The sequence below is a fragment of the Mobula hypostoma genome, chromosome 27, assembly GCF_963921235.1.
Source record: "Mobula hypostoma chromosome 27, sMobHyp1.1, whole genome shotgun sequence".
In the NCBI taxonomy this organism is placed as follows: Eukaryota; Metazoa; Chordata; class Chondrichthyes; order Myliobatiformes; family Myliobatidae; genus Mobula; species Mobula hypostoma.
This window is the reverse complement of record NC_086123.1, coordinates 22,766,079-22,783,479: the sequence shown is the minus strand read 5'-3', so window position 1 is coordinate 22,783,479 and position 17,401 is coordinate 22,766,079. Positions and strand designations below refer to the sequence as shown.

At 43.8% G+C, this 17,401-nt stretch overlaps 1 protein-coding gene across 1 annotated transcript in view; it reads right to left on the bottom strand.

The window, feature by feature from the left end:
- Window positions 1–17,401, bottom strand: part of LOC134338523 (rasGAP-activating-like protein 1) — a 304,354-nt gene that overhangs the window by 70,413 nt on the left and 216,540 nt on the right. The window contains exons 12-13 of the mRNA XM_063034413.1: window positions 13,303–13,367; window positions 1,487–1,599 (exon numbers count right to left, since the gene is read on the bottom strand). Of these exons, the coding sequence (XP_062890483.1) occupies window positions 1,487–1,599; window positions 13,303–13,367 (178 nt within the window). The remainder of the gene's footprint in view (window positions 1–1,486; window positions 1,600–13,302; window positions 13,368–17,401) is intronic.

Here is a 17,401-nt window from a genome sequence, read left to right as displayed (position 1 = left end):
GTAAGTCAGTTTTATGTGTGCTGTGTATTTATTGATTCAGTAATATTTGAGTAATCTTGTATATATATATTGGTTGATGAAGCATTGTTGTTTCATTTAAATAAATCATTATGAGTCATATGTATAAATGCCGGCCGGTGGTGTAGTGGCATCCGCACCGGACTCCGAGGCGAATGGTCACGGGTTCAAATCCAGCCGGCTCCTTGCACGCTTTCCGTCCGTGCTGGGTTGAGCATCGAGCTGGCAACTCGGCCTCATAAAAAACAGACAGATGCTCAAGAAACAGCCAGGTTGCCGCCTGACGTGCCACAAGGCGCGGAAAAGAATAACAATATGTATCAATACATGAATTGCACAAGTCATCACGCCACTATGTGATTCATGCACACCTCGTTTAAAATAAATACAGAGTTAGACCACCCCCCAGTCCTGGGCTCCCGTGTCTTCCTTTGAATCACTTCAATGTTTTGAAGTTATAAAACATAACAATGTGGATAAATGGCAAGCTATTAAATAGTTTCATTTCTTGCATCAAATAAAATTCAGTGTAATTAACTTCTTGTCCTGTTTCGATTCTAAGGGAAGCCTTTGTTTTGGATTTAAGCCTTTAAACCTTCTCTTAAGTATGTCATCAGTATTTTGACAAAATATTAAGAAGAAATGTGTATCGTCAGTTATTTATGCTGATTACTAAGTTCATGTAGAAGTAATAGGCCACAACAGCACATTCATTTCGACAGGACTAGAATATAAAAGCAAGGATGTAATGTTGAGACATTATGAAGTACTGGTGAGGCCTCACTTGGAATATTGTGACCAGTTTGGGTTCTTATCTGAGAAAGAATGTGCTGAAACTGGAGTGGGTTCAAAGGTGGTTCACGAAATTATTCCATGATTGAACAGCTTGTTGCATGAAGAGTGTTTGATGGCTCTGGGCCTATATTGGGGTGACCGCACTGAAATCTATCGATCCGCGAAAGGCCTTGATAGAGTGGACGTGGAGAGGATATGTCCTATGATGAGAGTGTCTAAGACCAGAGGACACAGCCTCAGAATAGAGGGGTGTCCTTTTAGAATGGAGATGAGGAGGAATTTAGCCAGAGAGTGGTGAATTTTTTTGTAATTTGTTGCCATAGGCTGCTGTGGAGGACAAGTCTTTATGTATATTTAAGGCAGAGGTTGACAAATTCTTGATTAAACAGGGCATGAATGGATATGAGGAGAAGGCAGGAGATTGGGGCTGAGAGGAAAATTGGATCAGCCATAATGAAATACAGAGCAGACTTGATAGGCCAAATGGCCTAATTCTGCTCTTATATCTTATGGTTGTATGGTCTTATATTGTATATTATGAAGTTGCATGATTAAATGTCAATTGCCCAGCTGGTGAAATATGATCACTTCCATAATTGTGAAAACTCACAACAATTCCCATCCCTGAAGTGTTGGTAGGGTATGTGAAAACACAGGTATAAAAGGGCGATACCTTATTTTGTTAAGGTCTATCTTACAAGGATCCAGTTCGATGTATTTCTTCTCATCAAAAATGCGGTTAAGCACTTGCCTCAGCACTTCATGTAAGTATGGCATTCCCACCAACTGCAAGAAACGAAAGTGACATTTAAATTAGTGCATCGGCAATCAAGTTATAACTTTTAATTTACTTACTAAAAAGTAAAGAAATATCCATTGAAAGGCCCTCTACCTCTTAGCGAATAAAATAATACACAGTCCTTAATTTTTCAATACTATTATAAATTTATTTTATCATTACAATGAACTTGTTGCAGAACAGTTGCACAGTATATTTCCTCATGCTAATCACTTCTGCCAGGGGAACTGGTGGATGATGGTTTGATTTCAACATTTAAGAGACATTGGATAAAGGTTTGGCCTATATACAAATGTATTTAGTGTGTTTCCATTCCTGATATCCTATATGTGCTTGCTATCTTGTACGTGTGAGGTCTAGGCCTCAAGCCGCAGTGTTGCCTGTTTACAGCTGCCCGGAGAGAGGTGTCAGAACTGGTGCACTCCACCGGGGGCTGTATGGCACCAGGCTAGAGTCAGTGCTGCCCCCCGGTGTCCACTAGGCAGATGACAAACAAGCTCCGTTGTGGTTGCCTGTAAATTTTAGTGGTGTTGGTCAGCTTAAGTTTGGACAATTTTATTGAGTAGCTGTACCTTTCTATCTTATACCTGCTGTGTGTGCTTTTTTCCGTGCATGACTGTTGGTACTGTGTTTTGTACCTTGGCCCCAGAGTAGTGCTGTATCATTTGACTGTATTTGTGAGTATTCATGTTTGGTTGAATGACAATTAAACGAATTGAATTGAATTGAATTGAAGTACCCGGTTGGGAATGATAAGGAGGGCTATGGTCCAGGTGCAGGTCAATGGAACTAGGCAGAATAATGGTTTGGCATGGACTAGATGGGCCAAATGGCCTGTTTCTGTGCTGTAGCTTTCTGACTCTATGACTCTTTCTAATTTTCTACTGCAGAATTTACCAATAACCATAAATATTCAGATGATTAAAAGCAATAACTCCACTGCAATTTGGGCATCCTCGGGAGAGATGAAGGCTACGAGAGTAAACCTAGACAGCAAATCCAGAGTGGAGCATTACTGAACATACTTTCGGCAGCTCCTGTAGCCAAGCTGGTGCCAAACGTATTGCTTCATAAGCTCTCCTTTGGCCTGCACTGGTGAGGCCGAGAGGGGGATCTTCACGACTGGGTATCTCAGGATCTCCATTACTTCCGCCTAGGCTTGTGATGATGATCATCATCACCCATTGTCCTTTGAGGTAGACGGATGCCAACCAACAGAACTCTGATTACAAATATTAATAACATAGAATAGTACAGCACAGTACAGGCCCTTCGGCCCACAATGTTGTGCCGACCCTCAAACCCTGCCTCCCATATAAACCCCCACCTTAAATTCCTCCATTTACCTGTCTAGTAGTCTCTTAAACTTCACTAGTGTATCTGCCTCCACCACTGACTCAGGCAGTGCATTCCACGCACCAACCACTCTCCGAGTAAAAAACCTTCCTCTAATATCCCCCTTGAACTTCCCACCCCCTACCTTAAAGCCATGTCCTCTTGTATTGAGCAGTGGTGCTCTGGGGAAGAGGCGCTGGCTATCCACTCTATTTATTCCTCTTATTATCTTATACACCTCTATCATATCTCCTCTCATCCTCCTTCTCTCCAAAGAGTAAAGTCCTAGCTCCCTTGATCTCTGATCATAATCCATACTCTCTAAACCAGGCAGCATCCTGGTAAATCTCCTCTGTACCCTTTCCAATGCTTCCACATCCTTCCTATAGTGAGGCGACCAGAACTGGACACGGTACTCCAAGTATGGCCTAACCAGAGTTTTATAGAACTGCATCATTACATCGCGACTCTTAAACTCTATCCCTCGACTTATGAAAGCTAACACCCCATAAGCTTTCTTAACTACCCTATCCACCTGTGAGGCAACTTTCAGGGATCTGTGGACATGTACCCCCAGGTCTCTCTGCTCCTCCACACTACCAAGTATCCTGCCATTTACTTCGTACTCTGCCTTGGAGTTTGTCCTTCCAAAGTGTACCGCCTCACAGTTCTTCGGGTTGAACTCCATCTGCCACTTCTCAGCCCACTTCTGCATCCTATCAATGTCTCTCTGCAATCTTTGACAATCCTCTACACTATCTACAACACCACCAATCTTTGTGTCGTCTGCAAACTTGCGAACCCACCCTTCTACCCCCACATCCAGGTCGTTAATAAAAATCACGAAAAGTAGAGGTCCAAGAACAGATCCTTGTGGGACACCACTAGTCACAATCCTCCAATCTAAATGTACTCCCTCCACCACGCCCCTCTGCCTTGTGCAGGTAAGCCAGTTCTGAATCCACCTAGCCAAACTTCCCTGGATCCCATGCCTTCTGACTTTCTGAATAAGCCTACCATGTGGAACCTTGTTAAATGCCTTACTAAAATCCATATCGATCACATCCACTGCACTACTCTCATCTATATGCCTGGTCACCTCTTCAAAGAACTCTATCAGGCTTGTTAGACACGATCTGCTCTTCACAAAGCCATGCTGACTGTCCCTGATCAGACCATGATTCTCTAAATGCCCATAAATCCTATCTCTAAGAATCTTTTCCAACAGCTTTCCCACCACAGATGTAAGGCTCACTGGTCTATAATTACCCAGACTATCCCTACTACCTTTTTTGAACAAGGGGACAACATTCGCCTCCCTCCAATCCTCCGGTACCATTCCTGTGGACAACGAGGACATAAAGATCCTAGCCAGATGCTCAGCAATCTCTTCCCTTGGCTTGTGGAGCAGCCCGGGGAATATTCCGTCAGGTCCCGGGGACTTATCCGTCCTAATGTACTTTAACAACTCCAACACCTCCTCTCCCTTAATATCAACATCAACCTCACTCATATTGTCCTCACCATCATCAAATTCCCTCTCATTGGTGAATACCGAAGAGGAGTATTCATTGAGGACCTCACTCACTTCCACAGCCTCCAGGCACATCTTCTCACTTTTATCTCTAATCGGTCCTACTTTCACTCCTGTCATCCTTTTCTTCTTCACATAATTGAAGAATGCCTTGGGGTTTTCCTTTACCCTACTTGCCAAGGCCTTCTCATGCCCCCTTCTTGCTCTTCTCAGCCCCTTCTTAAGCTCCTTTCTTGCTTCCCTATATTCCTCAATAGACCCATCTGATCCTTGCTTCCTAAACCTCATGTATGCTGCCTTCTTCCACCTGACTAGATTTTCCACTTCACTTGTCACTCATGGTTCCTTCACCCTACCATTCTTTATCTTCCTCACCGGGATGAATTTATCCCTGACATCCTGCAAGAGATCTCTAAACATCGACCACATGTCCATAGTACATTTCCCTGCAAAAACATCATCTCAATTCACACCCGCAAGTTCTAGCCTTATAGCCTCATAATTTGCTCTTCCCCAATTAAAGATTTTCCTGTCCTCTCTGATTCTATCCTTTTCCATGATAATGCTAAAGGCCAGGGAGCGGTGGTCACTGTCCCCCAGATGCTCACCCACTGAGAGATCTGTGACCTGACCTGGTTCATTACCTAGTACTTGATCTAGTATTGCATTCCCCCTAGTCGGCCTGTCCACATACTGTGACAGGAATCTGTCCTGGACACACTTAACAAACTCTGCCCCATCTAAACCCTTGGAACTAATCAGGTGCCAATCAATATTAGGGAAGTTAAAGTCACCCATGATAACAACCCTGTTATTTTTGCACCTTTCCAAAATCTGCCTCCCAATCTGCTCCTCTGTATCTCTGCTGCTACCAGGGGGCCTATAGAATACCCCCAATAGAGTAACTGCTCCCTTCCTGTTCCTGACTTGCACCCATACTGACTCAAAAGAGGATCCTGCTACATTACCCACCCTTTCTGTAGCTGTAATAGTATCCCTGACCAGTAATGCCACCCCTCCTCCGCTTTTTCCACCCTCTCTATCCCTTTTAAAGCACTGAAATCCAGGAATATTGAGAATCCATTCCCGCCCTGGTTCCAGCCAAGTCTCTGCAATGTCCAGTACATCATAATTCCATGTATGTATCCAAGCTCTCAGTTCATCACCTTTGTCCCTGATGTTTCTTGCATTGAGGTACACACACTTCAGCCCTTCTACCTTACTACCTTCACACCATTTATTCTGCTTCTCTTTCCTCGAAGCCTCTCTATATGTTAGATCTGGCTTTACTCCATGCACTTCTTTCACTGCTCTATCACTCCAGGTCCCATCCCCCTTGCAAATTAGTTTAAACCCTCCCGAACCATGCTAGCAAACCTACCTGCAAGGATATTGCTCCCCCTTGAGTTCAGGTGCAACCCATCCAATCTGTACAGGTCCCACCTTCCCCAGAAGAGATCCCAATGATCCAAAAATCTAAAACCCTGCTCCCTGCACCAACTCCTCAGCCACGCATTCAACTGCCATCTCCTTCAACTCTTACCATCACTGTCACGTAGCACTGGCAGCAATCCTGAGAACGTCACCCTTGAGGTCCTGTTCTTCAGCCTTCTGCCTAATTCCCGAAACTCACACTTCAGGACCTCATCCCTCTTCCTGCCTATGTTGTTGGTCCCAACATGTATCACGACTTCTGGTTGCTTTCCCTCTCGTACCAGGATGTCGTGCACCCGGTCAGAGACATTCCGGACCCTGGCACCCGGGAGGCAACAAACTATGCGGGTGTCTTTCTCACGTCCACAAAATCTCCTGTCTGCTCCCCTGACTATAGAGTCTCCAATGACGACAGCTCTCCTCTTCTCCGTCCCACCCTTCTTCACCACAAGGTCAGACTCAGTGCCGAAGGCCCTGCCACCGTGGCTCACACCTGGTTGGTCGTCCCCGCCAACAGTATCCAGGATGGTATACTTATTATTCAGGGGAATGGCTACAGGGGTGCTCTGCACTACCTGTCTTCTCATTGATAACAATTGAGATAGTGATAGTAAGCTCAAAACATTTGGCCAGATACTAACAGTGCAATCTAACCAAATGCAATGAAAAATAATGGAATATTTATCCTCAACGAAATATCTTAAGTGTATAAGTTCCCAGATGAAAATGAATTTTTGGACTCAGTCTTAATGTCTCTTGACCTGCTGTGAGCTTCAAGCTGGAGATCAATTTGAACTTTCCCAATGTAATGTGCAGTCAGAACTTTGGCAGCACTTCACATGTTTTATTTTTAATCTACTAGGTCAATCTGCAATTCTTTATCACAGCCTTGCCCGCTCAGGATAAAGGAATGACTCATTCTTTTAATTAAGATATGCACAGACACACAGGACATTTTGAAATTAATGCACAATTGGCCTATTAAAATTAATTTAAACTCATTATCCATCAATTATTTCTTTGACATAGACAGAAGCATCCCAATGCACAGAGGCAAAATCAAAGAAAAACAATAGGATGTTAAAGCCGAAATTGAAGTGTATTTTTCAGCTGTGTGTTTTTGACCACTTTAGCTGAAGGCCAAATCATGAATATAGCATTAGGTTGTTCTGCACAAAGCATATTTAATTATCAATATCATTGAAGCTATTAAATGTTCAAAATTAGGCTCCTTTCTGTGAACAAATTACACCCCCACCCCACCTTCCTCTGTTCTTCACTCAGAATTTTCACTTCTCACCTAACTGTTACTTCCCCCTGGATCCCCTCCTCCTTTCCTTGTTTACTCTCCTCTTTTTTCAGATTCCTTCTTCTCCAGCCATAACCATAAGACCATTAGGAGCAGAATTAGACCATTTGGCCCATTGAGTCTGCTGCGCCATTCAATCATGGCTGATCCTTTTTTCCCCTCCTCAGCCCCACTCCCCAGCTTTCACCCCGTAACCTTTGATGCCATGGCCAGTCAAGAACCTATCAATCTCCACCATAAATACACCCAACAACCTGGCCTCCACTGCTGCGTGTGGTAACAAATCCCACAAATTCACCGCCCTCTGGCTAAAGAAAATTCTCCGCATCTCTGTTTTAAATGAGGCTGTGCCCACTTGTCCTTGACTCTCTCACCATGGGAAACATCCTTACCACATGTACTCTATCTAGGATTTTCAACATTCAAAAGGTTTCAATGAGATCCACCCCCCCCATCCTTCTAAATTCCAGTGAATACTTTTTTATTCCCAGAATCATCCTTGTGAACCTCCTCTGAACCCTCTCCAATGCCAGCACATCCTTTCTTAGATAAGGAGCCCAAAACTGTTCACAATACTCAAGGTGAGGCCTTACCAGTGCCTTAGAAAGCCTCAGCATCACCTCCCTCCTCTTGTATTCTAGACCTCTCGAAATGAATACTAACATTACATTTGCCTTCCTCACCACGACTCAACCTGCAAGTTAGCCTTTAGGGTGTTCTGCACAAGGATTCCCAAGTCCCTTTGCATCTCAGATTTTCTCTCCATTTAGAAAATATTCTGCTCATTTATTCCTACTACCAAAGTGCATAACCATGCATTTTCCAACATTGTATTTCATTTGCCACTTTCTTGCCCATTCTCCTAATCTGTCTAGGTCCTTCTGCAGCCTACCTGTTTCCTCAACACTACCTGCCCCTTCACCAATCTTCATATCATCTGCAAACCTGGAAACAAAGCCATCCATTCCATCATTCTAAATCATTAATAAACATCATAAAAAGAAGTGGTCCCAACACCAGCCCCTGCAGGACACCACTAGTCACTGGCAGCCAACCAGAAAAGGATCCTTTTATTCCCACTCGCTGCCTCCTACCAATCAGCCAATGTTCTAACCATGTTAGTAACTTTATTGTAATACCATGGACTCATAACTTGGTAAGCAACCTCATGTGTGGAACCTTGTCAAAGGCCTTCTGAAAATCCAGAAATACAACACCTACAGCATCCCTTTTATCTATCCTACTTGTAATCTCCTCAAAGAATTCCAACAGGTTCGTCAGGCAAGATTTTCCCTCAAGGAAACCATGCTGACTTTGTCCTATCTTGTCCTGTGTCACCAAGTACTCCATAACCTCATCCTTAACAATTGACTCCAACATCTTCCCAACCACTGAGGTCAGGCTAACTGGTCTATAATTTCCTTTCTGCTGCCTCCCTCTTTTCTTAAAGAGTGGAGTGACATTTGCAATTTTCCAGTCCTCTGGAACCATGTCAGAGTCCAATGATTCTTGAAAGATCATTACTAGTGCCTCCACAGTCTCTAGTGCTACCTCCTTCAGAACCCCAGAGTGCAGTTCATCTGGTCTGGGTGACTTATGTACCTTTAGGTCTTTCAGCTTTTTGGGCACATAACAGGAAAGAAGTCATCTCTCTGACACAGTGGTGTAAAGAAAACAACCTCTCCTATATGTTGCAAAAACATATTGGTTGTGGATTACAGGAGGAATGGAGATGAGCTAACCCCTATTGCCATCAGTGGATCTGGAGTTGAGAGTGTAAACAGCTTTAAGTTCCTCAGCATCCACATCACCAAGGACCTCACATGGTCTGTACACACCAGCTGTGTTGTAAAAAAGGTCTCTTTCACCTCAGACGGTTGAGGAAGTTTGGTATGGGCCCCCAAATCCTAAGGACTTTCTACAGAGGCACAATTGAGAGCATCCTGACTGGCTGCATCACTGCTTGACATGGGAACTATACCTCTCTTAATCGCGGGATTCTGCAGAGAGTGGGGCAGACAGCCCAGCGCATCTGTAGTTGTGAACATCCCATGATTCAGGACGTTTACAGAGGTTGTGTTGGAGCATGACCAAGTGGTTAAGGTTTTCGTCTAGTGATCTGAAGGTCACTAGTTCGAGCCTTGGCTGAGGTAGTGTGTTGTGTCCTTGAGCAAGGCACTTAACCACACATTGCTCTGCGATGGCACCGGTGCCAAGCTGTATGGGTCCTAATACCCTTCCCTTGGACAACATCGGTGGCGTGGAGAGGGGAGACTTGCAGCATGGGCAGCTGCCGGTCTTCCATATAACCTTGCCCAGACCTGCGCCCTGGAAACCTTCCAAGGCACAAATCCATGGTCTCATGAGACTAACGGATGCCTAACAGAGACAGGTGTGAAGAAAGGGCCCGAAGGATCATTGGGGACCCGAGTCACCCCAACCACAATCTATTCCAGCTGCTACCATCTGGGAAATAGTACCGTAGCATAAAAGCCAAGACCAACAGGCTCCAGGACAGCTTCTTCCACCAGGCCGTCAGACTCATTAACTCACTCTGATTTGAGTGTATTTCTATATTACATTGACTGTTCTATTTATTATAAGTGATTATAAATTACAATGATTGCACATTGCACATTTAGACGGAGACGTAACGTAAAGATTTTTACTCCTCATGTATGTGAAAGATGTAAGAAATAAAGTCAATTCAAATTCAAATTCAATTCAGATTCAACCTTCTCCTTTGTAATAGTAACTGCACTTACTTCTCTTCCGCCCACACCCTTCAACATCTGGCACACTGCTAGTGTCTTCCACAGTGAAGACTGACGCACAATACTCATTTAGTACATCTGCCACTTCCTTGTCCCCTGTTATGATTCCTCCCGCCTCATTCTCTCGCAGCCCTATATCCACTCTCTTCTCTCTTTTAATTTTTACATACAGTACTTGAAAAAACTTTTACTATCCACTTTGATATTGTTTGCTATCTTGCTTTCACATTTCATCTTTTCCCTCCCACTGATTCTTCTAATCGCTTTCTGTAGGTTTTTAAAGCTTCCCAATCCTCTATCTTCCCGCTAATTGTTGCTTTGTTGTATGCCCTCTCTTTAGCCTTTCCCAGCTTCTCCCAATCTCCTTCCAGTTCATCTCTTCCCCACCCCCCTCCTTTTTATTCTGCCATCTTCCCTCTTCCTTCTCGGTCCTGATGAAGGGTCTTGGCCTGAAACATTGCCTGCTTACTCTTTTCCATAGATGCTGCCTGACCTGCTAAGTTCCTCCAGCATTCTTTGTGTTTCAGCAGCAATGTGGCTTTCTGAAATGAAAAGGGCTATGATGACAAATGTTAGGGGGTGCTTTACGTCAAGTTTGGAGACTCAGGGCCACACATTTTCTAAAGTCACAATCTTTCCAAAGGACAAGAATTAGAGCAATTTAGTAGAAGTGTGATCACTCGAGTCAAGTCTGAAGTTCTACTAAGGGGTTGTCTGTTGGTTGGTCCTCAGTTGGCTGTAGAGGGCGATCTGGGATCAACATAATCTGGTGCAGTGTGGGCAAGGGTAAGTGGTGACTGTGGTTATTGACTGGGTCTATTGATTGTTCGTTCTCTCCTCTCGACCTGTCGCTTGTTCTCTGTGGCATAGTGGTTTATGTAGTTCCTGTGAGTATATTCTCATCATGTGCTGATGCAAGAAGATAGTTGGAGAATTTCCCAAACCCACCCGAGATGGCTGAAATGAACTTTTGCAGCCACATTAGACTTTTCAAAAGAAAACGCACTCAGGGAAATTAAAGGGCTGAAAGTACTTGATATCTCAGAAACATAGAAACATACAGCACATTACGGGCCCTTTGGCCCACAATGTTGTGCCGACCATGTAACCTACTCTAGAAACTACCTAAAATTTCCCTACTGCATTGCCCTCTATTTTTCTAAGCTCCATGTACCCATCTAAGAGTCTCTTAACAAGACCCTACTGTATCTGCCTCTACTACCTTCGCTGGCAGTGCATTCCACGCACCCATCGCCCTCTGTGTGAAAAACATACCTCTGGCATCCCCCTTGTATCTACTTCAAACCACCTTAAAACTATGCCCCCTCGTGTTAGCCATTTCAGCCCTGGGAAAAAGCCTCCGGCTATCCACACGATCAATGCCTCTCATCATCTTGTACACCTCTATCAGGTCACCTCTCATCCTCTGTCGCTCCAAGGAGAAAAGGATAAGTTCATTCAACCTATTCTCATAAGGCATGCTCTCCAATCCAGGCAACATCCTTGTAAATCTCCTCCTCACTCTCTAAGTTGCATTTTTTTACTTTTCTGAAAGCAAAGGGCATAGTGTGGTCCATTACTGGGAGACTTGGGGAGACATTCATTTTTCTCGTATTCGCAGGAAAGGAGAAAGGCCTGAAGCAACCACCTGCTTTACACCCTCCGAACCTTCACACTCATTGAGGCTGACTGGAAAATTAATTCTGTGGTATAAATTGGCTGCTAATTTCCTATCAGCAGTTCCATGCTATCCTTCTCCCAAGTCTAATTTCACCCACATTGGATGAAGGGGATACAGCAATCAGGGTGCGGGCTGATTTTGCAGAGCTGCTGTCATATCCACATGTCTTCCGCAAATTCTAATGGGCTAGACTGTGCAGTAAGCAAGACATTAAGGAACTGAGGAAGTCTGACAGGAATTCCAGGAGCTCTGCAGTGAAAAGCAGAATTCCGTGGGCTACTTTCCTCTGGCAGGTTGCATTTGTGACAAACCTTGCCAATAGGCACACTACTAAAAAAGAATGCAACAGTGCAAACGCAGTGTATCTATCCACCATTTACACTAAACCTATTTGAAAAGATACTTGGTGCAGCAACTTGTCTGAACTATTCCGATAACGAGCAAGACCCCCTCTTGTTACATGGCTTCCAATTTAATTAATACAGAACAATGCTCACTGGTCAGCATGGATGATTTGGGCCGAGTGGCCTGTTTCCATGTTGTATAATTTTATGATTTTATGGTAAGGCTGGTGCATCCATATATACAGCTAATGTGTGACAAAGACAGTCTTCAAGCTTTAACGTTACCATCAGGAAGGAGGTACAGGAGCCTGAAGGCACACATTCAATGATACATGAACAGCTTCTTTCCCTCTGCCATCAGATATCTGAATGGATATCAAACCCATGACACAACCTCACTACCTCTTATTTCTTCTTTCCCACTACTTACTTAATTTAACCATGTAATGAATATTCATACTGCAATCCACAGTATTTTTCTCTATATTTACATACTGTATTATACTGCTGCTACAAAGTTAACAAATTCCACGACATATGCCAGTGATATTAAACCTGATTCTGATTGCAACCTTGTGAGTCTATTTTGCACTGTTGCAGGAACTGCCTGACTGAAGTAGTGAGCGTCAAACCTTCTTAGAGTTGCCCCTCTAAATAACGCTCTTCCACAGTTATCGACGGCAGGCTGGTTATTAAAAAATAAACAAATCATAGGGGATCTTAAAAATTAACCATCCACTCCTCTTGAATGACTAACTGTTTTTCCTTATAGATGTGAATAGATCTCAGTCATTACTTAATGTCCCAATCCTTCTGGTAGTCCTAGTCTGGGCAGACTTGCATAAAACCCGGTTCTGTGCCTCCTTAGTTGCCTGAAGAGATCTATGAGATAGCTACAGATTCTGCCACAGATGCCAGGAGGTCCTTATTAAGGTTAAATGAGTAGGAGTTCAATCTTCTGTTGATGTTGGGCTTCTGTGTGCTCTCGGCAAAGGGACTCAAGGGGTAGTAATGAGAACAAGGCATGACCTGGGCGATCGGGGTCCTTAATGATGGACACCACCTATTTGAGACATCGCTCCTTGAAGATGTCCTAAATACTATGGAGGCTAGTGCCCATGATGGAGAGGATTAACTTTACAACTCTCTGCAGCTTATTTCGATCCTGCGCAGTAACCTCCCGACCCCCATACCAGATGATGGTACAACCAGTTAGAGTGCACTCCATGGGTCAAAATAAATATATGGAAAGAAGATTTGGAAAAATAAAGGTGTTTACCTTCATAAACTGTTCCATTGCCTTGGAGGCCAAAGAGTTCGATCTGAAAAGTGTGTTTGGATCAGCTGCATGAAAATAAAGAAATGCATATGGTTGAATAACTCTTATTAGTAAAACTAACACCAATCTCTAGAAATGTGCAGCATACTGCATTTCACCTGTTCCTGAATTGAAATGAACATTTCTTTGTGATTTTTTTTTCTCTGTAAAACACTTTGAGTAGATTAGGATGTAATGACATACAATTTAAGCCGCTGCAGCAATTCTCACTTCACTGCATAAAGAAAACATCTTAGCATTCTGCACCATTTTCATCTTGAGGTATGCAATTGCTAATTAATGAAGAATGATACAAACACCTCCACATTCATAATTATACCATCTTCTAACTCTAAATGATCATTAGCTCCGCTGGTTAGGTTAAACTCTTTCCTGATGCGCAACAGGCGGAAGTTAGGATGACATTTATGTGCGTGGCTAAGCAGAGACTTAAGCCTGAATGACTTCAACTTTGGCCTATCTGGACAGCAATGACATTTCATCAGCTTTAATCAAGCTCAGGGGTTCTCAAACTTTTTTCTGCCATGGTTCTGCAAGGGGTCTGTTGGCACCAGGTTGGGAACCCCTGGTCTAGCTTTAAGTATCAAACTCTTTAACACTGCTCTGAATTTAATGTACATCAGGCTGGGACCCCTTGAGATGAGAAGAGTGATGAAATTAATCAGAGTGAATGAGGTGAGTCCGCATTGGAAAAGGGTTAATTTGAATGTTCCTCGGTTCTGCTCTTGGACCTCATGTAAGTGCTACCAGTCGGCTCCTTGGCTAGTTTCAGCTTCAGTTAAGGACTGGCCAAGTAGATAGATGGATTTTACTCGAATCAGAAACATTGGGAAGACAGGTGTGTTGTAGGAGGATGGCAGGGCGTAGAAGTGGGAGGGAGATTGATGCAAGGCACATGGGACAGAAAGGGCCTGTTATTTTCATATGTTCTACTGAGCCCCACATACAAACAAAAACGTCATTTTCGGTGATCTGGTCATTTGTAACCACAAAGGACCACCTGTTCAAAAGCAGATTAAAATTTCTATGGGTTCTGCGTACACCATGGCATCCCACAATAATTAACACTGCCACCAAAACTTATAAGTTTTATGATCAATGTTACAGATGACTCCTGCTCCTTCCCCAGTTGTCGGTGAACTTAAATATTCCTGTAAATTTCTCCTCAATCACAGAAGCATGATGATTTGATGAATAATTTAAATTTTAAGAGTTATCCCGGAAAAAAAAAGTTGATGAAAATGCTATCACAGCTCTGAGAGTGGTGCCCAACCATAATTCCTCCCTCCTATCGTAAATACATATTCAAACTGTAATGCACAATATATATTGGTTTCTCGTTGACTCTCATGGAAGAGGGAGAAATCCCAGAACGAACAAAATAGTCATCCAACAGTAGGTAAATCTCGGGTTTTCTAAAAAGCTCATTGTTAAATTTCCAAGGTACTATAACATTTCAATATTTTTCTCTCAGCTATATCCCTAGTACAGGATAACTCCCCATTAATTCCAAAACCGGAAACCTTCTAAGGAAGCTCTGGTCATCAGCCTAGACAATAGGAGCAAACTAAGTGACCAATCAAATTGAAGAATTCTGACACGGCAAATCAGGAAAGAGAAAGATCCCATTCATACAACTTTTAACATTTTGCAGAGTAAGGAATAAAGACCTTTAAAACACTTTAAAGTATTATTTCAAAATCCAGGAAATTTTGAAGAAATTATTCTGAAGGCCTGAGGGTTCACACTTGAATAGTTTATAAGTCCCAGGGAGGCTGGTCAGAAGTAATTATCAGTAACACAAGAGATTCTGTAGGTGCTGGGAATCCAGAGCAACACAGACAAAATGCTGGAGGAACTCAGCAGGTCAGGCAGCATCTGTGGAAATCAATAAATGGTAGATGTTTCAGGCCTGGAAAGGGGGAAGACACCAGAATAAAAAGGTTGGGGGAGAGGAAGGAGGACCAGCTAGAAAATGTGCAGAAAAGGTAAAGGGCTGGAGAAGATAGCATGGAATCATGGGAGAAAGGGAAAAAGAGGGGCACCGGGGGAGGTGACAAGCAGGTGAGGAGAAGAGGTAAGAATCCAGAAGAGATGAGGTGGAGGGAAACAAATTAGTGGATGGAGAAGTCAATATTTATGCCATTAGGTTGGAGGTTACCTAGATGGAATATGAGGTGTTGTCCACATCATGGCAAAAGAGGAGGAGGCCATGGACCAACATGTAATTATCACAAGTACTTACACTCAATGGCCACTTTGTTTGGTGCTTCCTGTACCTAATAAAGTGGCCAGTGAGTGTATGTTCATGGTCTTCTGCTGCTGTAGCCCTCAAGATTCGACATATTGTGCATTCAGAGATGCTCTTCTGCACACCACTGTTGTAACGTGTGGTTATTGGAGTTACAGTTGCCTTCCTATCAGTTTTGAATCAGTTTGGCCATTCTCCTCTGACCTCTCTCATTATCAAGAAACTTTCACTACAGAACTACTGCTCACTGAATGTTTTTTTTTTGTTTCTCATGTATTTCTCTGTGAACTCTAGAAACTGTTGTGCATGAAAATCCCAGGAGATCAGCAGTTTCTGAGATACTCAAACCACCCTATCTGGCACCAACAATCATTCCACAGTCAAAGTCACTAAGGTCACATTTCTTCCCCATGCTGATGTTGGTCTGAATGACAAATGAACCTCTTGACCAGGTCTGCATGCTTTTATGCATTGAGTTGCTGCCACACGAGTGGCTGATTAGATATTTGCATTAACGAGCCCGTGTACAGGTGTACCTAATAAAGTGGCCACTGAGTAGAATTGAAATCTCAGTTGCACTTCACTTCAACAAGGCATAACCACCTTCAGTTGGCCTGGAGGGAGGATGGTGAATAAAATGTAGAAATGTCCATCTGTTCCAATTCCACACTGATTATTCTGGCAGGGTCTGTAATAATGACACCAGTGAAGGAACAAGTTATCATTGGCAGCGTCCTCTAGACTTTTCGGCTTAACTACCCAGGTGTAACTGGCAATGTTTCAGATTCTTTTCCAGACTAGAGACTGTGATGCTGAAAACTTTAAAGTTAGAATCACATACTCTATCCCAATGGACCCTGAGGCAATGCTGACTTCTTGACACATGGACCTAGATCACAGCTGAGCAGCCAAAGTGGACCAACAGGTAGAACATGGAAAATTAGTCCACACAGTCCAGTAGAACAGTACCAATAACTTGCTGGCACCAAGCGCAGCTTCAGGGGCAGGCCGCTCGTCACTGGAGATCAATTATAACGGAGGTCAGACATCAACAAGCCCTCAGGGGAGGGAGACAGGGAGAGGGGGAGAGGGAGAGAGGGGCAAAGAGAGGGAGGGGAGAGAGAGAGAGAGAGGGAGGGGGAGACAGGGAGGGGCAGAGAGAGGGAGAGGGAGGGAGGGAGGGGCAAAGAGGGGGAGAGAGGGAGGGAGGGACATAGAGGGGGAGAGAGGGAGGGAGGGGCAGAGGAAGGGAGAGGGAGAGGGAGGGAAAGGGGGAGTGGGGAGAGGGGAAGAAAGGGAGGGGGAGAAGGGAAGAAGGGGAGGGGAGAGGGGAAGAAGGGGAGGGGGAGGGAGGGGGCAGAGAGAGAGAGAGAGAGAGAGAGAGAGAGAGAGAGAGAGAGTGCAAATGAGTCACTATGCCAGCCCCAGTTCCAATAATGTATTGAGAGGAGACTCATACTCCTCCACAAAGCTGCAGAGCCTGGCTGCAGAGTGCCATGAAAATGGACCCAGCAAGCATTCCTTGATAATTAAGTGTCAGGTTCATTGTCGACAAAGTATCAGGCACCTAATGTCTGACTGCTTACGTTCCCACACAGAATGAATGTCGTCTCGCTGCAAGTATCCAAGTAAACCTGTAACATATACACCAAATTTGTACAGTTAATGAGTCTCACAGTCAAATAAGCACAGAATGGCGTAGTTCTGTTACGGTTAATCCAGTATAAACATGCTGTGACAGCAAGACTGTTGTAATGTGTGGAATTGGTGCTGTTACTTTTTCCTGTG